The sequence below is a fragment of the Molothrus aeneus genome, chromosome Z (genome assembly GCF_037042795.1).
Source record: "Molothrus aeneus isolate 106 chromosome Z, BPBGC_Maene_1.0, whole genome shotgun sequence".
Lineage (NCBI taxonomy): Eukaryota > Metazoa > Chordata > Aves > Passeriformes > Icteridae > Molothrus > Molothrus aeneus.
In genome coordinates, this window is record NC_089680.1 from 9,707,530 (window position 1) to 9,732,053 (window position 24,524).

General features: G+C 40.3%; 1 protein-coding gene across 1 annotated transcript in view; it reads right to left on the reverse strand.

The window, feature by feature from the left end:
- Positions 1-8,156: 8,156 nt before the first annotated feature.
- MTMR12 (myotubularin related protein 12) overlaps positions 8,157-24,524 on the reverse strand; it is a 33,099-nt gene continuing 16,731 nt past the window's right edge. The window contains exons 8-16 of the mRNA XM_066569017.1: positions 24,391-24,466; positions 21,297-21,403; positions 19,047-19,171; positions 16,486-16,564; positions 14,821-14,891; positions 13,663-13,835; positions 12,812-12,979; positions 11,835-11,996; positions 8,157-10,862 (exon numbers count right to left, since the gene is read on the reverse strand). Of these exons, the coding sequence (XP_066425114.1) occupies positions 10,287-10,862; positions 11,835-11,996; positions 12,812-12,979; positions 13,663-13,835; positions 14,821-14,891; positions 16,486-16,564; positions 19,047-19,171; positions 21,297-21,403; positions 24,391-24,466 (1,537 nt within the window). The 3' untranslated portion in view covers positions 8,157-10,286. The remainder of the gene's footprint in view (positions 10,863-11,834; positions 11,997-12,811; positions 12,980-13,662; positions 13,836-14,820; positions 14,892-16,485; positions 16,565-19,046; positions 19,172-21,296; positions 21,404-24,390; positions 24,467-24,524) is intronic.

A 24,524-nucleotide genomic window follows, 5' to 3' on the forward strand; every position in this document is an offset into this window, starting at 1 on the left:
TGGTTTTAATTAACATCTGTTTACTACACAGTTAAGCCCTTCAGAAAGAAAATTTTAGAAAACCGCAACCCAAGCAACAAATGCAGAAGCAGAATAAATACATGAGCAGCAGACACAAGATTTTACTGGCCTTAATGGTCAAAACACACCTGTGGCTGAAAGCCAGCAAGGTGATCTCACACTGCTCAGAGCAGGAGAGCAGGACCAGACACTGTGCCAAAGCAAAGCAAGCACTCCTTACCCTGGAAGCATGGTCCCACTCTGAAACACAGCTCTGCAAAAAAACCCCATAACGAAACAATTCCAAACCCAAAATTAGGACTTTCCCTCTTCTTTAAATCAAATGTATTCTGTTTCCCTCCGTGCAAACTCACCCTGGAACTGGAGAACCAGCTTGGTCCATTTTACCATCAGTCATAAACATCCTGCAGCCAAAACCAAAGCATTACTTACATCTGCATGACCCCAAGTTTATAATTTGGCCTCAGATATGAATGTCACGTTTGGATATATGTTTGTTCATCATTATTAACACTAGGCTAATACAAATGTTTCTGACATCTTGTTTTATGACTATTTTTGATGCTTTGCAAGGCCATGTTGCTCTTAGCTATACTACTGCAAAGGAAGTAAAACTTCAGTAAATGGTTTTTATGAAGCTGTGCTTGAAGCAGACTGTAGCAGGGACTTCATTTTGCCATTAACATGAGGAAATATAGCATAGAATATGAAGGACCAACACTGTTTAGGGAAGAAGATTACATTTTTACCACTTTCCTTTGGCATGTTTGTTTTGGAAAGTTGTTGTTGCACAGAAATTTGAAAATACATAGACAGATAAAATTATTTCAAAGTAGACTTTTTGCTATGGCTCTTTAGCCCAGCTGACAAAAGTAAAAAAAAATCAAATTCCTATTTCTCCTTCATCTGCCAGTTTCCCTTCTGCAGGAAGACCAGACAGTTGGCCAGCTTAGTGTCCAATAGGTTACTTCAGTTAGGAATAAAGCTTCTTTGATGCACTTTGGTTTATTTACAAAAATGTAAGAAGCCCTGCTGCTTTGAGCACAGGATAAATCAAACAGCTGGGTACAGCTTCTTTAACACAGCTCTTTGAGCCAGCACCTGACCCAAGCACCATTTTGAAAGGCTTCTCCTCTACCAGTTCTCCACAGAGCAGTCCTTCTCCTCATGCTCCTCACTGCCATCAGATACATCTCAAAAATCTGATAGAACTGGCCCACCAAAGTGGCCATTGAGTGGTGGCACAGCTACTCCCTGCCCCGTGTGAGGCAGACTGCTTAGACTGCCACAGCTCATCAGTGAGGATTGGCCCAGGGAGACCTTCAGGAAGCTTGGGAGTCCTGAATCAGTGGGTGATTCTCACTGAGCAAGCTCATCCTGCAAGCGTGGCTGCCCGTACTGGCGGACCAACAGTTAAACAAATTGAACAGATAATAGAGACACATGAAATACGTGGTCAACACCTCTTAAACTCAGCTGTTGGAATCCAAAATGCAGGGAATTCTCAGAACTTTGAGCCTGTAAGCTAAAGCTTAGAATTAAAAACAGGATTTGATTTGAGACCTTGGAAAAGGCTTCCAAACTTAGGTACTAAAAGCAAGAATGTGGATTTATGGTTTGAAGCAGAGACATGTTGAATTAAGGAGAAGAAGGTTAAGAATTTTGGAGTTTAGGATATAGAGAAAATAAAAGTAGTTACAAAGGTAAACAAGAAGTTTAGAATGCAGTACTGTAGGTTTGTGTATTATACATGATTGACTAAGAAAGCTTACACTGTAACATGAGTCTGTAAGACGAAAAATTGAAGCATTGAGTCAAAAACATAAATATCCTTTTTAACAGCATTTTATTGGTCAATAAATCCTTAAAATGTCTTACAGCTAAGGGTCTTTTGACCTTCTGAGCCATACAGTAAGAATGTGGGCCAAACTTACCCTTCCTGTCTATATAAAAGATAAAAAAAGTAAATTACTTCATCTAAAAAACTCAGATATCTCTAACTCATTCAAAATTCCTTCAAAAATCTCCATACTCAGCCATACCTAAAGGGACTGAAAATCCTGCTATAAATGTTTTCAAAAAGCTCACACAGTTGAAGAGATGCTGTTGAGGGGTGAAGTTGTGTTTAAGTGTTTGTGGTGGGTTGGCCTTGGCTGGACACTGCCTGCCAAGGCCACTCTGTCACTCCTCTCCTCAACAGGGCAGGGATAGAACATAAAATTAAAGGTTTGTGGGTTGGGATAAGGACAGGGAGAGGTCACTCACCAGTTACCACCACTGGTGATGGTAAATGGGTTAATACCCACAGATGTTAATTTAACTTACTGCCAATTAAATCAGAGTTGTTTAACAAGAAGTAAGAATGAATCTTAAAAAGGCCTTCTCCTTTTTAAGGAGGGCATGCCCCCCTCTTTTCCAAGGCTCAGCTTCATTCATGGTTTCCCTGCCTCAGCTTCATTCATGGTTTCACTCCCCCCATGACACAAGGGGACAGGGAATTGAGGATGAAATCAATTCATCACATTTTGTCCCTGCTGCTCCTTTATCACTGGGAGGACTCCTCAGACTCTTCCACTGCTCCAGTGTGGGGTTCCTTCCAGTGAGACAGTCCTCCATGGACTTCTCCAAGGTCTTTCCCAGAGACTGTTGGAACATTCTTCATGGAATGTTCCAGCACAGGTCTCTCCACCTGAGGGTGCAGTCCCTCAGGAACAGGCTGCTCCACTGCGGGCCCACACTGGGGCCACAGCTCCTGCCAGGAGCCTGCTCCAGTGAGGGCTGCTCTGCACAGGCCACAGCTCCTGCCAGGAGCCTGCTCCAGTGAGGGGCTGCTCTGCACAGGCCACAGCTCCTGCCAGGAGCCTGCTCCAGTGAGGGCTGCTCTGCACAGGCCACAGCTCCTGCCAGGAGCCTGCTCCAGTGAGGGCTGCTCTGCACAGGCCACAGCCCCTGCCAGGAGCCTGCTCCAGCACGGGCTTCCCATGGGGTCACAGCCTCCTTCAGGCACATCCACCTGCTCTGCTGTGGCTCCTCCAGGGGCTGCAGGTGGATCTCTGCTCCCCCCTGGGCCTGCAGGGCCTGCAGGGGCACAGCCGACCAGTGTGTCTTTTCCCCCACCTGTCCATGGAAAAAGTTAATTCTTCTTTCCTTTCTTCAGTTCAGCTGTATTAAAGAATTCCTTTTCAGTCCTATGATTACATTTACGTTTTTTCAACTCTAGTTTGGCACATTTGGGTGTTATTTTACTGACTAAATGTAACTTTTCAAAATAAATTTCTTGGCAGGGAACACCGATTTACAATGCTTCCCTAACAAATGCAAAGATGTCAGTCAACTTTTCCCTCCTTCGTGTGTTGCAGATGAGGAGACATTTTCCTTCTGAGGCTGGAGCTGAAAGGCAGCAAGCTGTATATTAATAACTGAGAGGGAAAATGTCCAAGGAGGAGAAGGATGTCCATCAACCTAGACAGAATATTAATGTCTGCAACCAGCACAAGAAATACTATTACTACTTTAATAAGACCCAAAGATTGTAAAAGAAGTTTATGTTCAGTCATTTCCTGCTGCCTAAATCATTCTGGACCCCTGGTAATTGTATTTCAGCTGTTTCTAGCATTCATTATTGCCTGTAGAACTCCGGACATTTGCCATATTCATGCAGCCTCTACTTAATTCCAAGTCATTGAGTAATGGTTTTCCTATTACTGTATTTCTTTTCTCTTACTTGCCCTTTTTATCATCATTTCTGCCAGACAGCTATTCAGCTGCAATTTGAATCATAAAAAGGACCATTGCGTTCAGAACAACATTAGGCAGATAAATTTTCATGGAAAATTAGAGAAAGTACTAAATTCTACAACTGAGAGAGATAATGGGCAGATTATAGACAAAGCAGGTCACCTGCATTAAACCTAAATACAAATGAGAAGTAAGTAAGTGAAATATGCTAAAGGAGTGTGGGGGAGTAACCAGCCAGCTCACCTATGTGTGGCTGAAGCTCTGAAGAGAACAGCAGGAACGCACCAGGAATCCAAAACCACCTTCTGAGCAATGGCTGTTTTTAGATTACAAGTCAGAACACGATATTTGCTTTTCAGCAGCTGCCCTCAATCACTGCTTGCTCACAGCCCAGGCAGCAAAATGGTATTTAAGACTCTGCCAGCCCAACCAAAGCACAGCCTAAGGAACTACAGGCCTGAAGAGCATCAGGACGTGTTTGATGGCCATAAGCTGAGTTCACTGGGTTTGCTCACCTTACTTACAGGTGAGATCCAATGCAGCTGTACTTTAAATCATCCTGTAAGGCTTCTACAGGCAACCTCAAAACACAGAAACACAGCTGGTTTGGATTGTGCTTCTTTCTTCCCTGTCTTTTTGTTTTCCCTCAGAAGTGTTACATAGTTGGAGTTGGCCATGCGTGCTGTTTACAGCATTTCAGCTCGCTGCACATTAGAGGTGGTTCCCAGGATTTATCTCTTTTCCAGCACTACAGCAGCTGGAGAGTGACTTTTCCAGCACCTGTGGTTCCACCTTTCACCTCATCTGCTCTGACTGGGGGCTGCCAAGTCAGAGGGGCATCCTCAAACTGTGTGCTCCTCTTGTTTCCCCCTGCATCCCCATGGGGTGATTTGGATAAAGGAGCTGATCTGATGGAAAGCTAATCCACAAAAGGAAAACACTGATTTCCATAAAATTTGATGGCAAGCAGCAGCGTGAGGGCACTGCTGGGCAGTGATTAGCAGGACTCCCTCTGGCAGCTCCTTGCATTTGCTGCAGATCGGGTGTAACCCAGCAGCAAACCTGCTGGGAGAACAGACCATTGTTCTGCTGTCACTTGTGCAGGCACCATCACAACAAAGCCCTGAATTTACAGGAGATATGCTGCCCTAGAAAACATTTTTCTTTCATGCAGTTTTTGTTTGTGAAAAAGTGCTGTGCAGGAGGATTTTACTCACTCTAAATAATAACAATAACATAATAATAATAATGACAATAATAACAATAAAATAAAAATGCAACTTCCCGAACAACCATGCTCTGTATTGGTAACGAAGTAAGAGACCTTGTACTTTGAGAACTGCTTAAGTCATCTGTAGTACTTCTCATCTGGCTTTCAAATATTCCCACCACCTCCTGCAAAAGGAAAAGCTAAGTGCAGCTGGTGGGTATAAAACCAGTATTTTCCAAAGTTAAATGAACAACCATCAGAAAAGGAAGACATATTTTCTAATGGTGACTCCACTGTGGAAAGTCTGGGATGGGAAACTGGAAAATACAGTAAGTGGCTTGTAGGAAACTAACTGGGTTCATGTGTACAGTGAACTCAAGAAGGGTGGTGAGGAGCATTCTGTTTTGATTTATGAATTGGGGTCAGAGTGAGAGTGGAAATATATTCTTGCATCACCAAAACATAAAGCAAGGGCACTTACACTCTCTACATGAAATTAGCATCTCTGTCATCACATTCATGCATAAACATACTTTCAATTAATGTCTCTGAAACAAAAGGAAATTAGTCCCACTGATTGCAAAGTGAGCCCACAGAGTTCTGACTTTTAAAAGTCTTAAGAAGACTTGAAGGTTTACACTCTATTAGCAAAACTGTACATTATTTCTAGTAGTGTTAGCTGTTCTTAATTGGAAATTTTCTTCAAACAGCAATAAAGTTTGTAAGTTTCAGAACTTGTAGAAATATCAGCTGGTTTCCAGGAAATAAACTGAATTTTGGCTTCTACAGTATAATGAAAATTTTATTTCAGGACCCAGAAACAGACAAAATGCAAGATTAAAAAAAATTGAAGAGAAAACTGGGATACCTGACTTGACTGTAAATGAGCAGATTTTCCTATTTGAGAGAAGCATTGCTTTCAGCTTGAGAACTTCAGATTTGGATCAAGCCTGAGCTGCAGGTACAGAGGTTTCTGTTGCATTCTCCTACCCTGATTTCCTTACTAACGACACCAGGCATCTAATCAACGTTTCATCCATCACCAGCTTTGAAAACGAGTAAATAATTTTGATGGCATTTGACAAAAAAATTATTTCATAAGTTGGTAGATTCCAACAGGCAATCTGGAGGCTACATGACCAGGCCATGTCAAGTCATGAGCATTACCTGGCCCCCCAGAACCTGAGTCACAGCTTTTGAATTGTCCAGCAAATTGGCAGTGGTGACAAACCTATGAACTGCTGGAACAGCACATGATTTAGGAACAGGGAGGAGATGGACGGAGACCGAAGATGTTCTGGCATGGGCAAGGGCAGGAAATGTCAGAAGAAAGGACAAAATTGAGTGGTCTGGCCATAAAGTCAAGACCACAGGAAATCAGTCTTGCTAGGTCTGCAAAATTTTTCACAAGAAAAATTTACAAATGCATTTCCTAGGCATGTCTTATTCACCTGCTTAAAGCGAGGTATAACATTAAGTTAAGTGCCTATTTGTTTTACTGGGTTGCTACATGAAAACCAGGGAAAACAAATGCTTGCTGAAAGCAGAGAAACATGCTATGATTGAACACCAGCAGGGCTCCACAGCAGCCAAACCAGGGCAGCACTGAGCATCCATGCCCCTCCAAACACTTGCCAAGATAGCAGCAGTCCTCTATTACATCTTCTCAGCCTCCACAGCACTTTTAAAGCAGTGACCCCAGTCAAACTGACCACCCAAGCAGAGGGAGCCCTTTGGGGCTCAGAACTGTGTGTAAATGTCTAGCCATGCCCTGCTAACACACGCTGAAGAACCCCATTGCCTTTGTACTTAACATGGTGGTGCCCTCCCCATGTAACTGTCTCTCCAGCTCAAGTATCAGCTCTCCTTATCTTCTGTGTCCACTCCTCTCCAAGTTAAGTCTATTATCCAACCAAGTTCTGTCATCCTGCAAATGCTGGCAAAAAGCATTTGTCACGTTGACTTTACTACAAACCAAGAAAAAGGAAGCAAGACACCCTAAAAAGGGTTTTTTTGCCCCTTCCACTCCTCACCCTCTCCAATTTACCCTGGAAAAGCAGGTATAGTTCTGTACACAGAATGCTTTTTTCAGACTCAGCTAAGCTCACTACTCAAAACTCCTTCCTATCCCAGAAAATTAAGTCCTTCACACAATTTTTAGAGATTTATGCAAAACCTAGCTCTTTGTGAAGGAGCACCCAGCTGTAAATACTGCATGAGGTCTCCAGGTAGTTTAGAATGAAGGTGACCTCTGCTGTGACAAAACGAATCCATTGTAAGAAATCATCATCAGAAAGTATTCACCTGCCTCTGTAATAAATTATGCTTCTGCGCTTCAGGCACAAATGGAAAAAGCTTCAGCTGGAGCAAAAAATCAGGAGGGCAAGCTGGCTGTAAACACCTTAATGAAGTACATGTTTGCATTCCTTTATGCTACACATCAATAGCTGTGCCTTTTCAATAGTGAATGCAGCCCTAAATCAAAGCCAAGCGGTCAAAGTACAATTGCTGGTCCTTAGCAGCTGTGGGTGAGGCAGAGGCACACCTTGTGGTACAACATGACCCACAGCTATTGCTGTGTAGGGCTTCAAGAACAAAGCTGGCACAGTCCTGTAATGTTCAAGGGGTTTTAATGTGTGATTTGTACTAGTGCTGCCTTTGACCAGGGGCTAGCAATTTGTAGTGTCTTGAAAAAAGTGGAATGTTAAAATCACAAGTACAAGCTGTACTCCACAGCTTACTGTGGCCACCTTAGTCCACATCAAACACACATCTGGTTTGAGAAATACCCCCCTGTGGCAACTTCAAGTGGCTTAGTGTAACAATACAAGAACAAATTTCACCCTGGATGTGGGGGAAGTATATTGCTAAGACAACAACACTAAGCAATTATATTGCTAAGAAACAAACACTCTTTAATAATGCCCCAAATACAGACAATCTGCAGTCAATTTCTAGATCACCTTTAACTTCCCACAGCCATCCTGCTTCATTGCACTGAACTGCCCTCTCTCCTGCATTGGGGGCATCAGAAGTACAGCCAGATCAAAACTGGACAGCTTCCCCATAATAGTCTGTAAAAATCAGGATATAACCAGAAAAGCCTTGCCACTGCAGATTGTCAAGTCTGCTGTATTTAGTGCATCACTTGCAATGTGGACCTTAAACATACATTCTTATCTCACGATGAATAGTTCAAAGTATATTTTATTGACACTCTTCAAACAGCCTGGAGAGAAGTAACAATATTTAATCAAAAGAAGGAAAAAGAAGATAGAAACCTGAAAAACTGCTAGCTTGCATTCAGTGTTAAACTTGGAGGTATAAACAAAAGCCTGGAGTATAAATATGAAGTATATTTCCAATCCTTCAGTGCAGAAAACCAGCAACAATGGTATTTACTCTACATTAGAAGTGTTTCCATGTTCAATTCCAGATATATACTTTTCTTCTATATATATTTCTGATAACTTATGTACAAATAAGATGTCCAACATCTGTTCTTTAATACAAGTATGTAATCTTCATAACTGAAACATTACAACAGTTTGATCAAAAGTATAGAAAATCATTTTAATTTTTTTTTATGGCAGTGTTTAAAAAACTCCACCCTTGAACACAAATGACCTTAGAAGGACAAGTATTTCTTCACTGTAATAATACACTGCTCATTCAACATGCAAAGTGTTATTGCATACATGAGTCACATGAATTACAACTAAGTCTGAAGGAAATGTGCTGTACAGCCCATTCTAGCAAGTGCTAGCTGTAAATATCACAGAAGAAAGCATAGTACTACTGTATTTTTAAATAAAACGCTACAAACTCAAGTATTGTCCTCGCACTAAGACTTTAAGGCAATTAAGAGCTGGAAAGCTTCAGTTTGGCATAGCTGCATCAAGCTCTCCCCTTTCCCAGTTATGAGAATTTGTTTTTAGAGGGCTGCTGATTAATTGTTGCTGTATATTAATACAACTCAGTATGAAGTGATAAGTCAGTAACAAAAGTTTAATATCCCCAAGTTTCACTGAGCTGATCAAATTTAAGCAACAGTTTATCCACCAGCTAAGTTTTCCAGCATGGATTTCTAAATTGTTATGAGAACAGAGAAAAATATTCAATGTGTAAACCTCTCAGTGTAACTGATTTTACGACTTCAATCCATTCTTGGGGTATTACAGAATTTAAGGGTTAAAAACAGATCTGACAGTCAAATATTCAGCTTTACAAAGGATAATTATTTGCAGTAAAAATTTGTATAAACATACACACAGTAGATCCAAGTCAACAGGCATTTCTTTATGGCTTCTTTCACTGAGGTACTGTTATTACATCCAGCAAGAGGACACGAGTGTTCTATAAACACCACATTCATAAGCTGTACCACCAACTCATGACAAGTGGTAACAGACTGCAAATCCTGCCTCACTGCAGAACTACAGGAAAAGAGTCTTCCCTGCTATGTGGAGAGTCTCAGTGCAAGCTACAGAAAGCCTTAAAGGCAACGGGCATCAGTGGGGGAAAAGTTCCAATGAAAGTCTCCCTCTACTTAAAGGAGAAAACATACTCATGGCAAATTGAAATCTCATTCGTTAAAATTAAGAGCAAACATAAAATTCCAAGGCAGCAAGGGCATGTAGAACAGCAGCCATACATTACAACTTGAAATGTGTCATTAAGCTCTTGCATCTGACCCTTGAGCTAAGTGCATGCACAGGCTCACAGCAGGCAACCTGTGACCATGACACCACACAGACCAACACTGACAAAGGGGAAGGGGCAAGCACACGACTTCTGTTGATCCAACAGCAGACAGAAAACCCCTGGTGACCACAAGAGTATTCCTCAGCTGTCAAAAGCTGACTTGTGAGTGCACAGTTAGTTGCATCTTTCACTGTTTACATGTGGGAGGAATTTGCAAATCACAGTACTCCACTCCCAGTACGGGGAAAGGGATGTTAAGATAGCATGCTTGTTGCCATGTGCATTTATCATTTACCTTTACAGCAGAGAGTATTCTTTTGCTGTTTTTCTTTTTTTTTTTTTAAAGAGTGGCCATGTTGTTACTACAGCCAACACTTCCATTTTTATTTCACCTATGCTAAAAATATGGTTCTGCAATAAACATTGTTAGAAATGGAAGTTCAAAACATGCTCAGTTAATTATAGCAACTAGTTCTTTCCAATCAAGGATTTTTAACCCCACAAACCCATTAAACAGTTTGCAGATACTCAAGTTCCTTATATGAAGATACAGCAAAACATTTAAAACTCAGTGCTTAGCCACATACAATCCATACTGTAATCTATATACATGTTATAACATATCCCCACTTAGATCAACAAATTCATCATCCCTCTTGACCAAGTCATCCTCATCTTCCAAGTCTTTCCAGGTGCTAGTAGGTAAAGCTGGTTTGACAGACTGTCTCTGCAGTAAAGCAAATGGAAACAAGGATGACAAACGGGCAGAATTTCTCAGCAAGGGAACAGAATGTACATCTCCAGAAACAGCCTGACTGTGTTCTTCATCCATTTTCACCTGCAGGCTTTGCACTTCCTCCATCAAGTCCAAAATCTTGGCAGCTGTAGCTATTGTTCCACCACCATGGAGCTGGGCCTCAGGAATCCATCGTAGGTAACGCTGTGCCCAGACTTTGATTTCGGGGCCGTCGATGCGCGGCAGCAGAAGACCATGGTAGTCGACAGGTTTGCTATGCCAGCTATCATAAAACTCCCTTAAGCTGTTAGGGGGCTCATCTGAAGAATTTATGAACTTGCCAATTCTTTTACCCAGAATGTTTTTAATTAAATGATCTGTTTCCTCCCTGAAAAATCCTCTCTTCGTGGAAGGCTTTGCCTGTGTCAGTGGCAAAGAAAGTTGCCGTTGATGCTTTAAGAGAGGAAAAAAGGCAAAATACTCAGATAATATTAATGCAATGGGACTTCAGAAAGCAGTTTTAAGAGGAAGAAAAACAAAGTTGTATTCAGGAGACTCTTGCAAGCAATAGTCATTTGATCTATATAGAAAAGCAGTGGCTGTGTTTAAATTGTTATTATTCAGTACATCAAGTACTTTACAGAGCATACTGAGTGTTGCCAGCTTCCTTCCCTGCTAACCAAAAGTAACACCACTAAAGCAATTGTCTTTGAAAAAGCCAAACCCTTTGCTTACATTTAAGTATTGCCAGTGTCCATGTTTAGTTTAAGCTAGTTATAAATAAAGTGCTCTCTGATTTCTAGGTTTTTATCCAGTGGTCCCTCACTGCATCTCAGATAAACGCTGTAGATCATACTGGCAGTGTCTCACATGAGAATGCTTTATACAGGACAGAATTTACCAATGAATTGCAATTGAAAGAGGCTACTCCAAAAATTTTTCCCTGAATTTGAGCTACGTGCCAATAATGAGGTGGTCCATCCATAATCCTCCATACCCCAGAGTTTTTTTGCTGCTGTTGGTTCCCCTCCCACTCCAAGTGCACACACACACTCCAGTTAAAATTAGGGAGGCAATCACAAACCTATGTATTTCAGTCAGGGACTCCATGGAACAACTAAATTAGCTCCCTTCAAACACATCATTGCAACTCACCTGAATATTAAATCTCATGACTTACCAACAGACTTGCACAGAAGTATGAAGAAAAAGAATCCCTAACTTCATGGCTATGAACTATAAAAGTGTTATTTACAATTGTAGTGCATGCAAACTGGGTTCTTAAATCCAGGTGCGTCTGAGGTATATGAGTATTTTGTCAATTTAAAAAAGTCTGCACCAATACTTTCACTGTGAGAACATTTGAAATAAGATGTGCAAAATATTTCTAGAACTGAAAAACCAGTTCAGCAGCACATATCTTACTTTGAACCGTGCAGTCTTCCGTTGACTTCTATCTGGTTTTGGTTTCTCTGCATAAAGAGGGTTGTTCAGGAAAGCCAGGGCCTTGGGGTCAAACTGCACAGACCAGTCCCACACAGTAAGGAATCTGAAAGGACCACTTTGTGTCTTGAGGCTTTCCCCACTCTGCCAAAACAAACAGGTCACATTTAATACTGCTAGAAGGGAATCCTGACTAAGTCAAGGTGAAATAAAGAAACTGGCTTTTTAGAAAAAAGGCCACAGAGTTGCAACAACACTTTTGCTTTCTATGTGTTCAATAACTGAACAACAGTGCAATCAGACTTTCACAGATGAAAATAAAGTTAAATATTCTCAGAAAAAAAGATATTTTGAAACTTGGACAAGAGACAGACAGTTGAATTCCTCAAACACAGGCGGCACATTACGATTCCAAACACCAAAAGCTGGAACTGCAGTCATGCAGTGCTACTGGTCTAGATTTTGCGATCAACAATCTATTTGTATAAAAGACAGTAATCTTCACTTTTTCCTTTAGTCTCTGTGCAGCCTTGCAGAGGATACTCCCATTGCTCCCAGCTTCTTAGGCTAGAGAAGAGCATGAACCAAATATAAATCAACGTTCAGGAGATGTTGATTTTGGAATACAACAGAATATACTATACAAGAATTTCATAGATAATTTATTCTGCCAGACAGCTGGATATTCCTTGAGGGTTAAGGAGCTCCAATTTCACTGAAGGGCATTAAACATACAACTGCAGCTACATATTACAGGTAATGTATTCCTTCTGTCATCATAAACTCCTATGTCCTGAACTTGCCTCCCTATAGCCAAAATTGCACTTGTTCACCCTTCAAGGCAGTTCAATAAGTAAGGAAAAAGGTGCTGTTGGGAATTGCTTTTTCTTGAGTGTTCCTTGTTTGTTGGTCAAACTCATTCTACAACACACCACATCCACAAAATACCAAACCCTTACCTTATTAGTGTCTCTTTGATGTTGAGAGTTGAAGAAGAAAGTGCTAAAAATAGGCACATAGAGGCTGTCTGACAAGACAGTTAAGTAAGTTTCTGTGAACTCAAATGCTGGAGGATACTGTTGTACCAGCTGCCAAACACAATTTAGCAGGAGCAGAAAAACAGGAGCCTAAGTAAACAAAATATTTCATCAGTTTCAGAAAAAGTTTAAATTGTTCCACCATGAAAACTATTTATTTTATAGTATCAAGTGTATCCAAATACAAATCTTAAGGCAAGAAGCCTGATTAAATACAGAACTGCTGCATGTACATTTGGCTGAAATTTGAAGAATCTGAGCTATCCTTGGCCAATTATTGACAGAAGAGATGAGCACTTTCTACTCTGAATTTAAAAGTTGCCACTATGCAGCCTTTTAAAGGTGGCAAAGCAAAACTAGTTTATATCAACTCTTGATCAGAATAAGTCAGTTTACACCTATTTGAATAGCAATCTAATCTAGTCCCAAAGCAAGACAGTAAAAAGTTGATCTCCAGATGTGACAGGAATAGGCAATTAACTTGAGTTATTTCTATAGATGCTACTACCATTTAACACAAGTCTCCAAGGGCACAGGATACATGACTTTCAAAAGATTCCAAGACTGGGAAATTTTTCATTTGTTCTCTTTAATAATAAAGCCATTGCTGACCTCTAAACAGCAAAAACAGTGACACTGTACAAACATCAACCCATAAAACAAAACAGAAGATCCTCAGAGTAACTGGAACTTCTGGACTAACAGGTAAATCCCTCTTCACGCTGAGTAAGCTTATAAATAGTAAGTAAGGAAAGCAATTAAAAAATTTTTACCTCCTCTTTCTCACTTTTGTGTAAGTGGTTACAGCGATCCAAAAAGCTATGTCCTCCAATCACCCACTCCTTCTGAATAAGGCTCTGAAACCCTGACTTTGTTCTGCTGTATGAATCCATCATCACTTGAACCAGGCTCGAGATTACACAGCACAGATCAGTAGCACTCTCTTCTACAAAGGAGAACAGAAACCACATTCTACACTGAGTCATTTCTCAAACATTATGTAAGAAAGCAAAGCATTGCCATGTTCACATAAACAAAATTGTATTTCAGGATCAGAGCAGCACAGACATTTTTGCAAGTCAGAGAAGTTAATCCATGATTCCAAATTTAAGGTTACTTACACACTTATCCTAGAAAAGTACTTTGACAATAAAACCTGCAAGCCCCAACACTTACTGCTGTAACTTGCCTGTGCCCTTCAGTCTCCCACAAGCACACACTGCCCCTCAGCCCAGCCATGTGTCCTTACCCTTCCTACACTCCACACCTCTTTTCAGAAGGTGTGAAACTGCCTCCTCATGCAACATACAGTCTTCACCTTTCCAAAAGGTGCCTCCAGAAAAAACCTCTTGCCTGTGCTAGGTTTCTCAAATGGCAATATGTGTGAAAAACTCAACTAAATTACCAATCTAGGAGTCACTTAATGGTTAACTTGAGATTTGGTTTTACATGTGATTACTCAGTCTAGGAAAATAAACTGCTCAACATGTTTACAGTAAGTATATTATTCCATGTATTTTTAATAAAGAGTCTGCAGAATATCCAACATGTATCTAGAAAATATAAAGGTTATTTTTCAAAGTTTTCATATTACCGGTCCTTTGTATGGATATGGTTCCTGTGCCACTTAAAATACAGCAAAGAGCCTAAGAGACCTTAAATAAAATAAACTGGGAAACAGGAATGTTACCTCTTCTTTATGCAAGACTCTCCTGCCAATTTATCAGCAGCTTTTTCATTCATATCCTGGAATTGTGCTTACCACATTTTCTTTAACTACAGGAAGTATTTCCAGAAATGTAGGAGATAAAGGTGTCTTACTTGAGTGCTCTAAGAATTTTAGCAAGTCTCTACCATAATTAGACAGCTTAGTCCTATATACTGATTTGTTTAAATTCATTTTGAAGTAGATTATCTCATTAAATTCTTACCTATGAGGAGAACATTTGTATGCTGTATTTCCAGACACTCAGCAACTTCTATGGCTTTCTTCAAGACTCTCCTGTTTTGGTACAGGAAAAGTTGAGTGAAGTTTCTTATATTAGTTTCCCCTAGACAGGGTTAGAATGCCATAATTGAAACTTCACTAGTTCTTTAAAACACAATACCCATGCTCAGTTTGTGTAAACTAAGAACTGCTCAGCTTCAAGAACATTTTATCTGGCCATTAACCATGCATTTTCAGTTGCTATGATACACTATGTTATTCTGGATCAACAGCAGCCATCACACACCAAAGTATTACAATTGCTAAGAACCAGATCTTTTTCCTGGAAAGAGCCAACATCACCATATTTATGTTCTAACATACTACATTCTACATTTCTTCCAAAATCTGCTTTCAAGAGAGAGAGGGAAGAATGAGCAATCAGCTCTTGTAAACATTCTGACAAAAGTTATACAGAGAACATTATTACACAAGGAAGACTGAGTGGAATTACAGATCACATAAAACCAGATGTAACATTGTTGGTTTCTAGATCTAAATTTTCATAAAATTAGTTATTCTTAGCAAAAGCCTGTACACAAATTTGGATTCTTGCAATATCTTAGGTCACTAAGAAAAGTGGACAGTTTATTTCTTAAGTGTGGAATTGTCAGATTCTTCTTTGTTCTATCATCCAGAACATGTGACAAAGCATTCCTACTAACTACAAAAGCCAAGAACAGGCTGATCCAGGAACCAGCTGGATCCAAGTATGGAAATGACCAGTCTCAAAACAACCTAAGGATAGGAACCCAGCCTGGCTTTTACAGCTACCTGTGATCTTCATTATGTCAATGAATTTCTCAACATATATGGTCTTCACTAGAACCTTTCAATAAATACATTTAAATTCTGGATTAACAAGTTAATAACTATCAATATTTATGGATTGTTATTAAGACCAGAGGGACTGGAACTGACTGCAGAAGCACTCCATGGTAATTAGCTGATTACAGAATAAACTGACAGACAAAACAGTTAGCACAAAGTAACATTGAAAACAAAACTCCTCAACATTCCACTAGAACAAGCCTCAAGTTAGCCAACACCATTCCAACACTTACTCACTGTGGACTGCTGAAAGAAGAAAAGAGAACTTAAGGAACAATCAGCACAAAAAGGGGACAAAACTGAGAAGACATGTCATTTTATAAATCTTTGGTGGACTAACATCTTGAACACTGCACTTCATCTCACCCTAAAGGACATTACAGAAGTAGAGAGTACAGAGAAGAATGGCAAGGCCAGTCAGAGACATAGAATAGTTTCACACAAGAAACAAACAGGATTCTTGAGTTTGGAAAGAAGGTGACAATGCAGGATGGAAATTATTGAATCTGTATTTTTAACTGGCTCTCTGGAAGAATTGTAATTGGAATGATCTGCTACTTCTCATATCCTTTAAAGTGGAACACTTAACACAAATCTGCACTGTTAAAAACACTGTCTCAAGTTGCAGAAATAAGATATATAAATGGGACCATAAGCCTGTCTTAATTTTTTTTCCTACTGGCAGTAAAGAATTCCATTTCAAGAAACTAGCTAAAAAACCCACTACAAATGCAATTACCAACAATTTGAAACACAGAAAGCTGAAGATACAGCAAACCTGATTATTTCTAGCCAGTTTGTGCTCTCCAGTAATGAAAACCATTTCACATCAGTTGCCCAGAAGTCTGTACTGTTATCTGAAAAAAAAAAACAAAAACAAAAACAAAAATATAAAGCAAGCAATACTAAGGAGTCAGCAAATCTCAATCACTATTAAAGTTGACACCTTATAACTAAATAAGGAAGCAAAGTAGTCCTACAAACACCAGCAGAGTTTTACAGCAACACAGCCTTTTAGAAAAAGTAAGTTGAAGGTTCATGGCACTCAAACCAGGTAAATAAATCTGTTGACAAAATGGAAAAGTAATAAAAAAGTTTAATCAGAGATGATGATCTACATAAAGCTTAACCTAAAGACACTGGATTTTGAAAATCATTACCATCAGAGCCAGAGACACCAATGGGTTTTAAAAGTAGGTTATAAAAATTTATGGAATGTAAGACTACCTGAAAAATGTTTTAAACAGTTTTTGCTGCAACTAAAAAAAGGCATTAAAATACATAAACAGGGTGGCCAAGTTCAATACCACAAAGTCATTAAACACCTATGAATTTCACTAGGACTTTTGTTGTTTTTTTCAAATGCCACCTAAGTGTCCACTGCTTTTATTTCTTTCAAAGCCAGTCAAAAAATACTGGAAAGCTTTCACAAGCTGATATAATCAATTAAAACCAGAATATATTAAATTTCCTGCATGAGACAAACCTTGAAGCACAAGGCCTGCAATGGTTCTACTAGTGAGAAACCAGATACACAGAAACTTGTGGAATTGAAGCTGTTCTGGAAAGGGTGTGGGAGGAGGGAATTTTGTGTACTGCCCACCTTCCCAGAGTCTCTCAAACACTTCCAGTGTTCGATTCCAGCACATTTACACACTACTGTGTCTGCTGCATCTTGCACCTATGCCTCAAATGCACAGGCATACACGTGTTTTATTCCTGTAGCTGTGCTGCCAGGCAGCACAGCTACAGGAGCAGCACCTCATCCTGTTCATTGCACAATTTAAACTCCTCTCCCAATTTCTTTCACCCTGGCCATAGAAACTAGTTCTCCCCAAAAGCTCTGTTCCATTAGACATAGTTTTCACCAAATCCCATCACCCTCACAGTAAAGAATTTTTCCCCAATACCTGATCCAAAGCTGCCCATTTTCCCTTGTCCTGTCATTTCATGCTCTCATCTAAAGTCCCTCTCCAGTTCTCTTGTAGCCTCTATAGGAAGTGGAAGGTTCCATAAGGTCTCCCTGAAGCCTTCTCTTCTACAGGCTGAACAATCCTAATTTTGTCAGCCTTTCCTTGCAGCAGAGCTGCTCCATCCCTCTGATCACCTTGGTGGCCTCCTCTGGACTGGCTCCAGCAGGTCCCTGTCCCTCCTGTGCTGGGAGCCCAGGGCTGGATGCAGTGCTCCAGGTGGGTCTCAGCAGAGCAGAGCAGAGGGGCAGAATCCCCTCCCTGCCCTGCTGCCCACGGGGCTCTGGATGCAGCCCAGGACACGTTTGGCTCTCTGGGCTGTGAGTGCCATAGCCAGGACAAGATGCCTATACCATATTAACGAGGCATGTACACGACAAAAGTTATGGTTAATGTGTTCAGACTTTAAAATATGGTAATAAGGTCATACATTTCTCTAAGATCTTAGTACTTCTGCAAAAGTTACCTGAATGTTTTTCTCAGACTGAAAGTGCATAGTGCTATACTCAGTGAGGTACAGTCGACTGTCAAAACTTATTTAACAAACTGCAAGAACACTTACTAGATGGGAGTTTCAACACATTCCCTTTTGCATGAATATAAGACAATGATGCAATTACATCATTGAAATACACAGTATTTCATAACACAGGTTAAATGACTAAATTCAAGCTTAGGTTTTTTTCCTACAGAGGGTGACTTGCCACAAATCACATGAAAAAGTAATTATTTTTAGCTCTTAAGATTCACTGTCAATTTGACAGTGTATTCTAGACAAAATCTTCAGTGTGAAACTCAAATACCTTGTATTAGAAGTGGAGTGGAGCTTTTTTCATCTCAAGAGGTGAGGTCAAAGTGTTTCATGACAGCAAAATAGTTGGAAAGTCTCAGAAGAAAGAAGTCTGAAAGCCTAGATCATACTTTCACATGGCTCCCATCTGACTGCTTTCTAAAGAACAGAATTTAAGCAGCTTCATATGTTTTGAGATGTGACTAGTGTGTAATAAAACCAAGGGCAAAAATTAATTAGCAGTCTCTACTCTTGACAGAGCCCAAAGGCTGAAAGTTTGGCCACAGAAGACTGAAAATCTTCCCCACAAACTTCATTCCAGTTAGTGTAAGCCAACTAACACATAAGACTTCATTCCTTCAAAAGTAATTTTGAGATACTGTGACAGCTTAGCAAGAGGTGGTTAAGTCAAAGAACTACAAACCTTCATTCACATCCCAGACATAAGCACAGTCTTCAATTACATATTTTAAAACCTGCTTTTGACCACCCTCAAAATCAAGGCACCAATCAAGAAAATTACTGCACTCAGGAGTCACAGCACATCATTGTTATGCTTTGCTTTAAAGTCTGACTTACCTATCAAAAACAGCTGTTTGAATCTTGTGTATGCAGTCTGGATATCTTGCAGAGATGGAAGGCTGCTTGACAAGTCATCCATCCTCAGGAGCTCATAGGGAGGTTTGCTAATTGTCTTATAGATTCTAAATCAAACCATCAAGAGATTAAAGCTTTCTGCTTCACAAGTCAAATAACGCATCAACTATTATCTGAAGACAAAGTTAATAGGCATGATTTCTCAAAGAGCTGTAATACCAGAAGATAGACACTCTGGAAAGCTAGTGACCTCCATGCATTTCTAAGTACTAACTGGAAGCTTGCCTACAGGCTTATAACACTATTTGATGCTTTTAACCATGACACCAATAGAATTACACTTGTGCCTATTTGTGCAGTTATCAATATTACAAGCACTGCTTGATTTTTACTACTGTTTCTTTAGTATTTTCTTCACTAGACACACCAAAATCACTTTACTAGGAGGCTGCTAGAGCCGTATCCTAAAAGAAGAGATGGATAGAAACACCCAAAACTCCCAACAGAAGCTTACAATTTCTCTTGACTTTTGCCAACCAGATTCTGATGCCTAGCTGCTAGGTCTTCTAATGAAATACACAAGCAAAGGAAATTATTTGGGTTCAAAAAAGACAATGTATCTTGCACTTCCCTATATATCTACAGATTTTTTTGCCTTGAAGGAGAGGAAAAAATACCAGGCCAGATGATGCTTTGGCTTGGACCCAGAGCATTCCCTCTCATTCAGGTTCCAGAGCTCAGATGAACATCAATGTAGTAACTACATCTGCTGTCACACTGTCCTCTCTATTACCAAGACCTGGGAAAAGTTGCTCTAACTCATACTTCAGAAGTGAGGTCTTGTGGGCAGTTTTCCAGGCAGGACAGAGGGCTTTGCTTCCTGCAGGTTATAGCACAGAAACCTGCTTTAAGTGAGAACTACAGGAGTCCACATCAGAAACATGAGTTACCAGATCTACTGGAAGATGCATCAGATCAGAGAAGTGAGGGAGAACAATTGCTGGCGAAATACAGTACTTTTTCTAAATGACACAGCAAAGAACTTAGGCTGCAAGATCAGGCTCTGAACAGCTTTTTTAAAAATACAAACTGCTGATTGTAAACATCTGCTCTGTGCCTGAGTTCAGACTATTACTGTAATGGCACTTGAACACACCCTGATGGCCAGTTTGTAGATATATTTTAGACTCCAGTGATTAAACACCAGTACTGCACAGCAAAGAAAAACAGCAATACTGCCCCAAGTTGAAATGGCCACAGAGAAGGGATCAAAATATCAGGGGATACATTGTTACAGCTTACTGCTAGTTTTATTTACTTTCACATCACAAAATAGCATTAAAGACAGTTCTAAGTCATATAATCTTTCCCATTTCAGGGTAGAAATATTAGAGAACCTGCAGGAAGGGCCACAACTCTTTCCTATGCAAGTATAATTAATTTTATAAACAAAAGCAGTTTTTAGAGCCCAATCAAGCTGTTTTCTGTTCGTTCTGTGTGATTAACAGGTCTCCATCTATGAGGAGCAAGAAGCCAATGTTCAATGTACAGATTGTACCTATGAGTCTGATCTAACTGCTGAGAGAGAAGTTCCATCTCAGACAAACAACAGTTTAAAAAATTAAGGTGGAAAAAGTCATTGCCATAACAGACAGCTGTGCTCCTTCCCTTAAGTTACACTTGTTCATTTTTTAAACTGCTGAACTAAGTCAGTTCACTACCCCATGTGAAAAAGTGCTGTCTGCCTTCACACCTGAAAGCTGCAGTGGTGAATTGCTCAGGCTGCCTCAGACATTTTAGGATACCTTATCTCAAGTTATTTAAGAACATGAACCTAGCTCTCAGAAGGTGGCAGTCTTAAAAACTCAGTTTGTAAATGCACATTTACAGACAGAATCTACATTTCTCTTACTTGCAAAACAATTAAGCCATTAAACCCTACAAGCTCTGCTGCTGCTTTACCTAAAAAATACAGCACAGGTAGTACAGATTCCTCAGAAATATATGTGTATGCAGCTCCACAGAAAAGCCCTTTGGTGAAGTTCCAACCCTGCACAAGTGACCAGTGCCATTGGGTCAAGGGCTTTAACACATTCCACTACAGCAAACTACTTTCAGATACAGAACTTGTTTCCTGATGTGTGAAAGCTTAAAAGATATAGCATATATGGAAAAAAGAGAAGCAAGGTCCATACCAAGCAAAGTGTTGTGGACAGAATAGCTATTACTGACCCATCCAAGAAGGCTTTTTGCATTTGTGAAGTGCTGTCATCCTGTTCTTTGGGAAACGAAGACATTTTGAGAAGAGCAGCACCGTTATGGCAAGACCAACACCAAATCTGCAGAAAGACATTTATCAGATGAGAAAAATAAGTAAATTCTCCTATACAAGGTATTTGCTCGAGTAATTGAGTGATTTCAAAATTTCTCTGTACTTTTGCTTCATTGAATTTTTAGTGTATTTAATAACACCATCAACAGAAGCAAACTCCTGCACCTCACCAAAATTACATGCCTGAGTACACTATGTTACCACTTGCAAGTTTAAGTTAGAGTTTACACAGGCACAGGGAAATATAAAATGACAGATTATGCCAAAATATTACTTTCTCAACTTCCCTCACAGGTAAAAAAAAAAAAAATTGATCAAAAAGTCTATGGCAAAATTATGTTGGAATATATGCCACAGCAAAACAGAACTTGTAAGTAACTATATAAGTTACTTACAAGTAACTTATATACTTACAAGTAACTTATAACAAGTTGGAATATATATTATCCATCAGTTTCTCCACTACTGGATTTTTCTAATAGCTCAGCCTTGAGATAACTCACAATACATGCACTGATAATTTTCCACATGCACTACGCATAAAGAGTAATCAAGGCATATGAAATAATGTATTAAACACTCCACAGCTAAATCAGATTGCATGGTCACAGGTATTTCTTGTGGCAAAACAAGTCCTCAAAGCTTCTTACTTCCCTTTACACCTAATTTTCTCATGAATACTTCTTATTCCTTGAAGCTCTCAAGATGATCTGTAAACTTGCATTGAAACAGAGAGTAAGAATCATTTTCATCAGGAATATTACACAAATGAAATCAGGAAATAAAAGTTCTGCTACCAATTTACAGAAACCAAGAGGTGCACCTCAGAAGGATACAGAAACCTCACAATCATCAAGAGTGGAAAAAATTACTACACTGTCCTTCCATTATCTTCTGAAACCAATTCAATATGGCCCAGCTAATCTGACACTGCCTTCACAGAAACAGTTTGGAAATAATTAGAAGAGTTCTACAAGGCCTCTGAACAGTGGACAGCTACAGATATTATCATCTATCTGCACATCTGTAAGGCCTTTTACATGGTTACACACAACACCCTTCTCTCAAAACTGGGGAGACAGAGGTTTGATGCATGGACTGTTCAGGGACGAGGAACTGGTTGAATGGTCCCATCCATAGAGTAGTGGTCAACTACCCAATGTCCAGACAGAGATCAGTGACGAGTGGTATCCCTCAGGGGTCTGTACTAGGGCCAGGACTATTTAATACCTTTATCAATGACACAGTCAGTGAGATTAAGTGCACTCTCAAATTTCCAGACAATACCAAGATGAGGTGGTTTGATAGGATGCCATCCAGAGGGACCCTGACAAGCTCAAGAAGCAGGCCCATGAGAGCATCATGAGGTTTAACAAGGCCAGGTGCAGGTGCTGCCCCTGGGCTGGGACAAGCCCTGGTGCCAGCACAGGCTGGGCATGAACAGCCCCAGAGCAGCCCTGCCCAGAAGGGCTTGGGGGTGCTGTGGGTGAGAGGCTGCACATGGCCCAGCCATGGCACTCACAGCCCAGAGAGCCAAACATGTCCTGGGCTGCATCCAGAGCCCCGTGGGCAGCAGGGCAGGGAGGGGATTCTGCCCCTCTGCTCTGCTCTGCTGAGACCCACCTGGAGCACTGCATCCAGCCCTGGGCTCCCAGCACAGGAGGGACAGGGACCTGCTGGGGTGAGCCCAGAGCAGAGACACAAAAATGGTCACAGGGCTGCAGCACCTCTCCTGTGAGGATACACTGAAGAGCTGGGGTTGCTCAGCCTGGAGAAAGCTTTGGGGACATCTTTTTGTGGCATTTCATTACTTAAAGAGGACTTATAAGAAAGGTGGGGAAAGACTTTTTAGTAGGTCTTGCTGTGATAGGACAAGGGGTAATGGTTTGAAACTAAAAGAGGGTAGCTTTAGAATTACATATATGGAAGGAAGTTTTTACAAGGAGGGTGCTGGAACACTGGATGGAATAGGATGCCCACAAAGGTGGCAGAAGCCCCAGAAACATTCAAGGTCAGGTTGGACAGGGCTCTGTACAACCTGATGTAGAAGAAGATGCTTTGGTCATTTCAGAGGGGGTTAGACTAGATCCTGCTTAAAGGTCCAAACTATTCTACAGTTCTGTGAACGAAAGATGGAATAAAAAATTCCCAAACACTTCTGTTTCTGTGTAAGAGCCAGTTTAATAGGTCTCTGACGCTCTGAGAAAAAGTCTACCACACTACTTTGACTTTCAGGCAGGAGAGTACAGTACCTTCTCCTCCAATTAACTTAAGAGCACAAAATTAACATGGTTTTCCTTGGCAAATTTAATGGACACACATTAAGTTAAGACCTCACAAGTGAGATTACTTTGCTCCTTGTTTCCATCTTCTCTGTCTCACTGGTTCTTGAACTAAAAGGCAGGAAGCCAGACCCAGCTTGCTACAGGTTGCAAACTAGTGTATTTAACTTTATTTTCTGTTGGACTTGTAGAACTAGTTTTTCAGTTGTGCTACCTGACTTTGTAAAAACGCTGCATCATCACAGCCACAGCACTTACCAGAACCCAAGCCAGGTAACTGGAGGTGTTCAGCTACACCTTACATGCACCATCTTCACCTCAATATCCAAATAGCACTTCAAGGCCTACATCTTGCCCCAGCCAGATGCCACTCAGCACAGTCTCATGAAAAACAGACTGATGGACAGACAGGCTAATAATATATGTAGGCTATGAGACATAGTAAATGGGAACGGTGAACAATAAATACATATTTTGCTGTTATGTACATGTTAAATGTATTATTTTCCTACATATTACACTGTTCAGTGAAATACAGAATGTATCAAGCACTTCTCCTTCCAACATCTGTTTCCCTTCTGTAGATAACCAGGTATACATGTAAACTGTTAAAAAAAGGTTCTGAAAACAATATGCAGTAACATCTGAAATGTTAATTAAAATTCTACCATCTCAGTGAGAGTTTTACCCTCAGCCATGCATATATACTTACAGGAATGCCTCTGCCTTCATACTTCAAGATACTCTCTTCAGAAATGCATATGGGAACAACAAAATACAAAGGCAGCCTAAGACAACAAAAAAGAGTATCTTGGTCTCAAAAACTGAACAAAGAACAATCTCAAA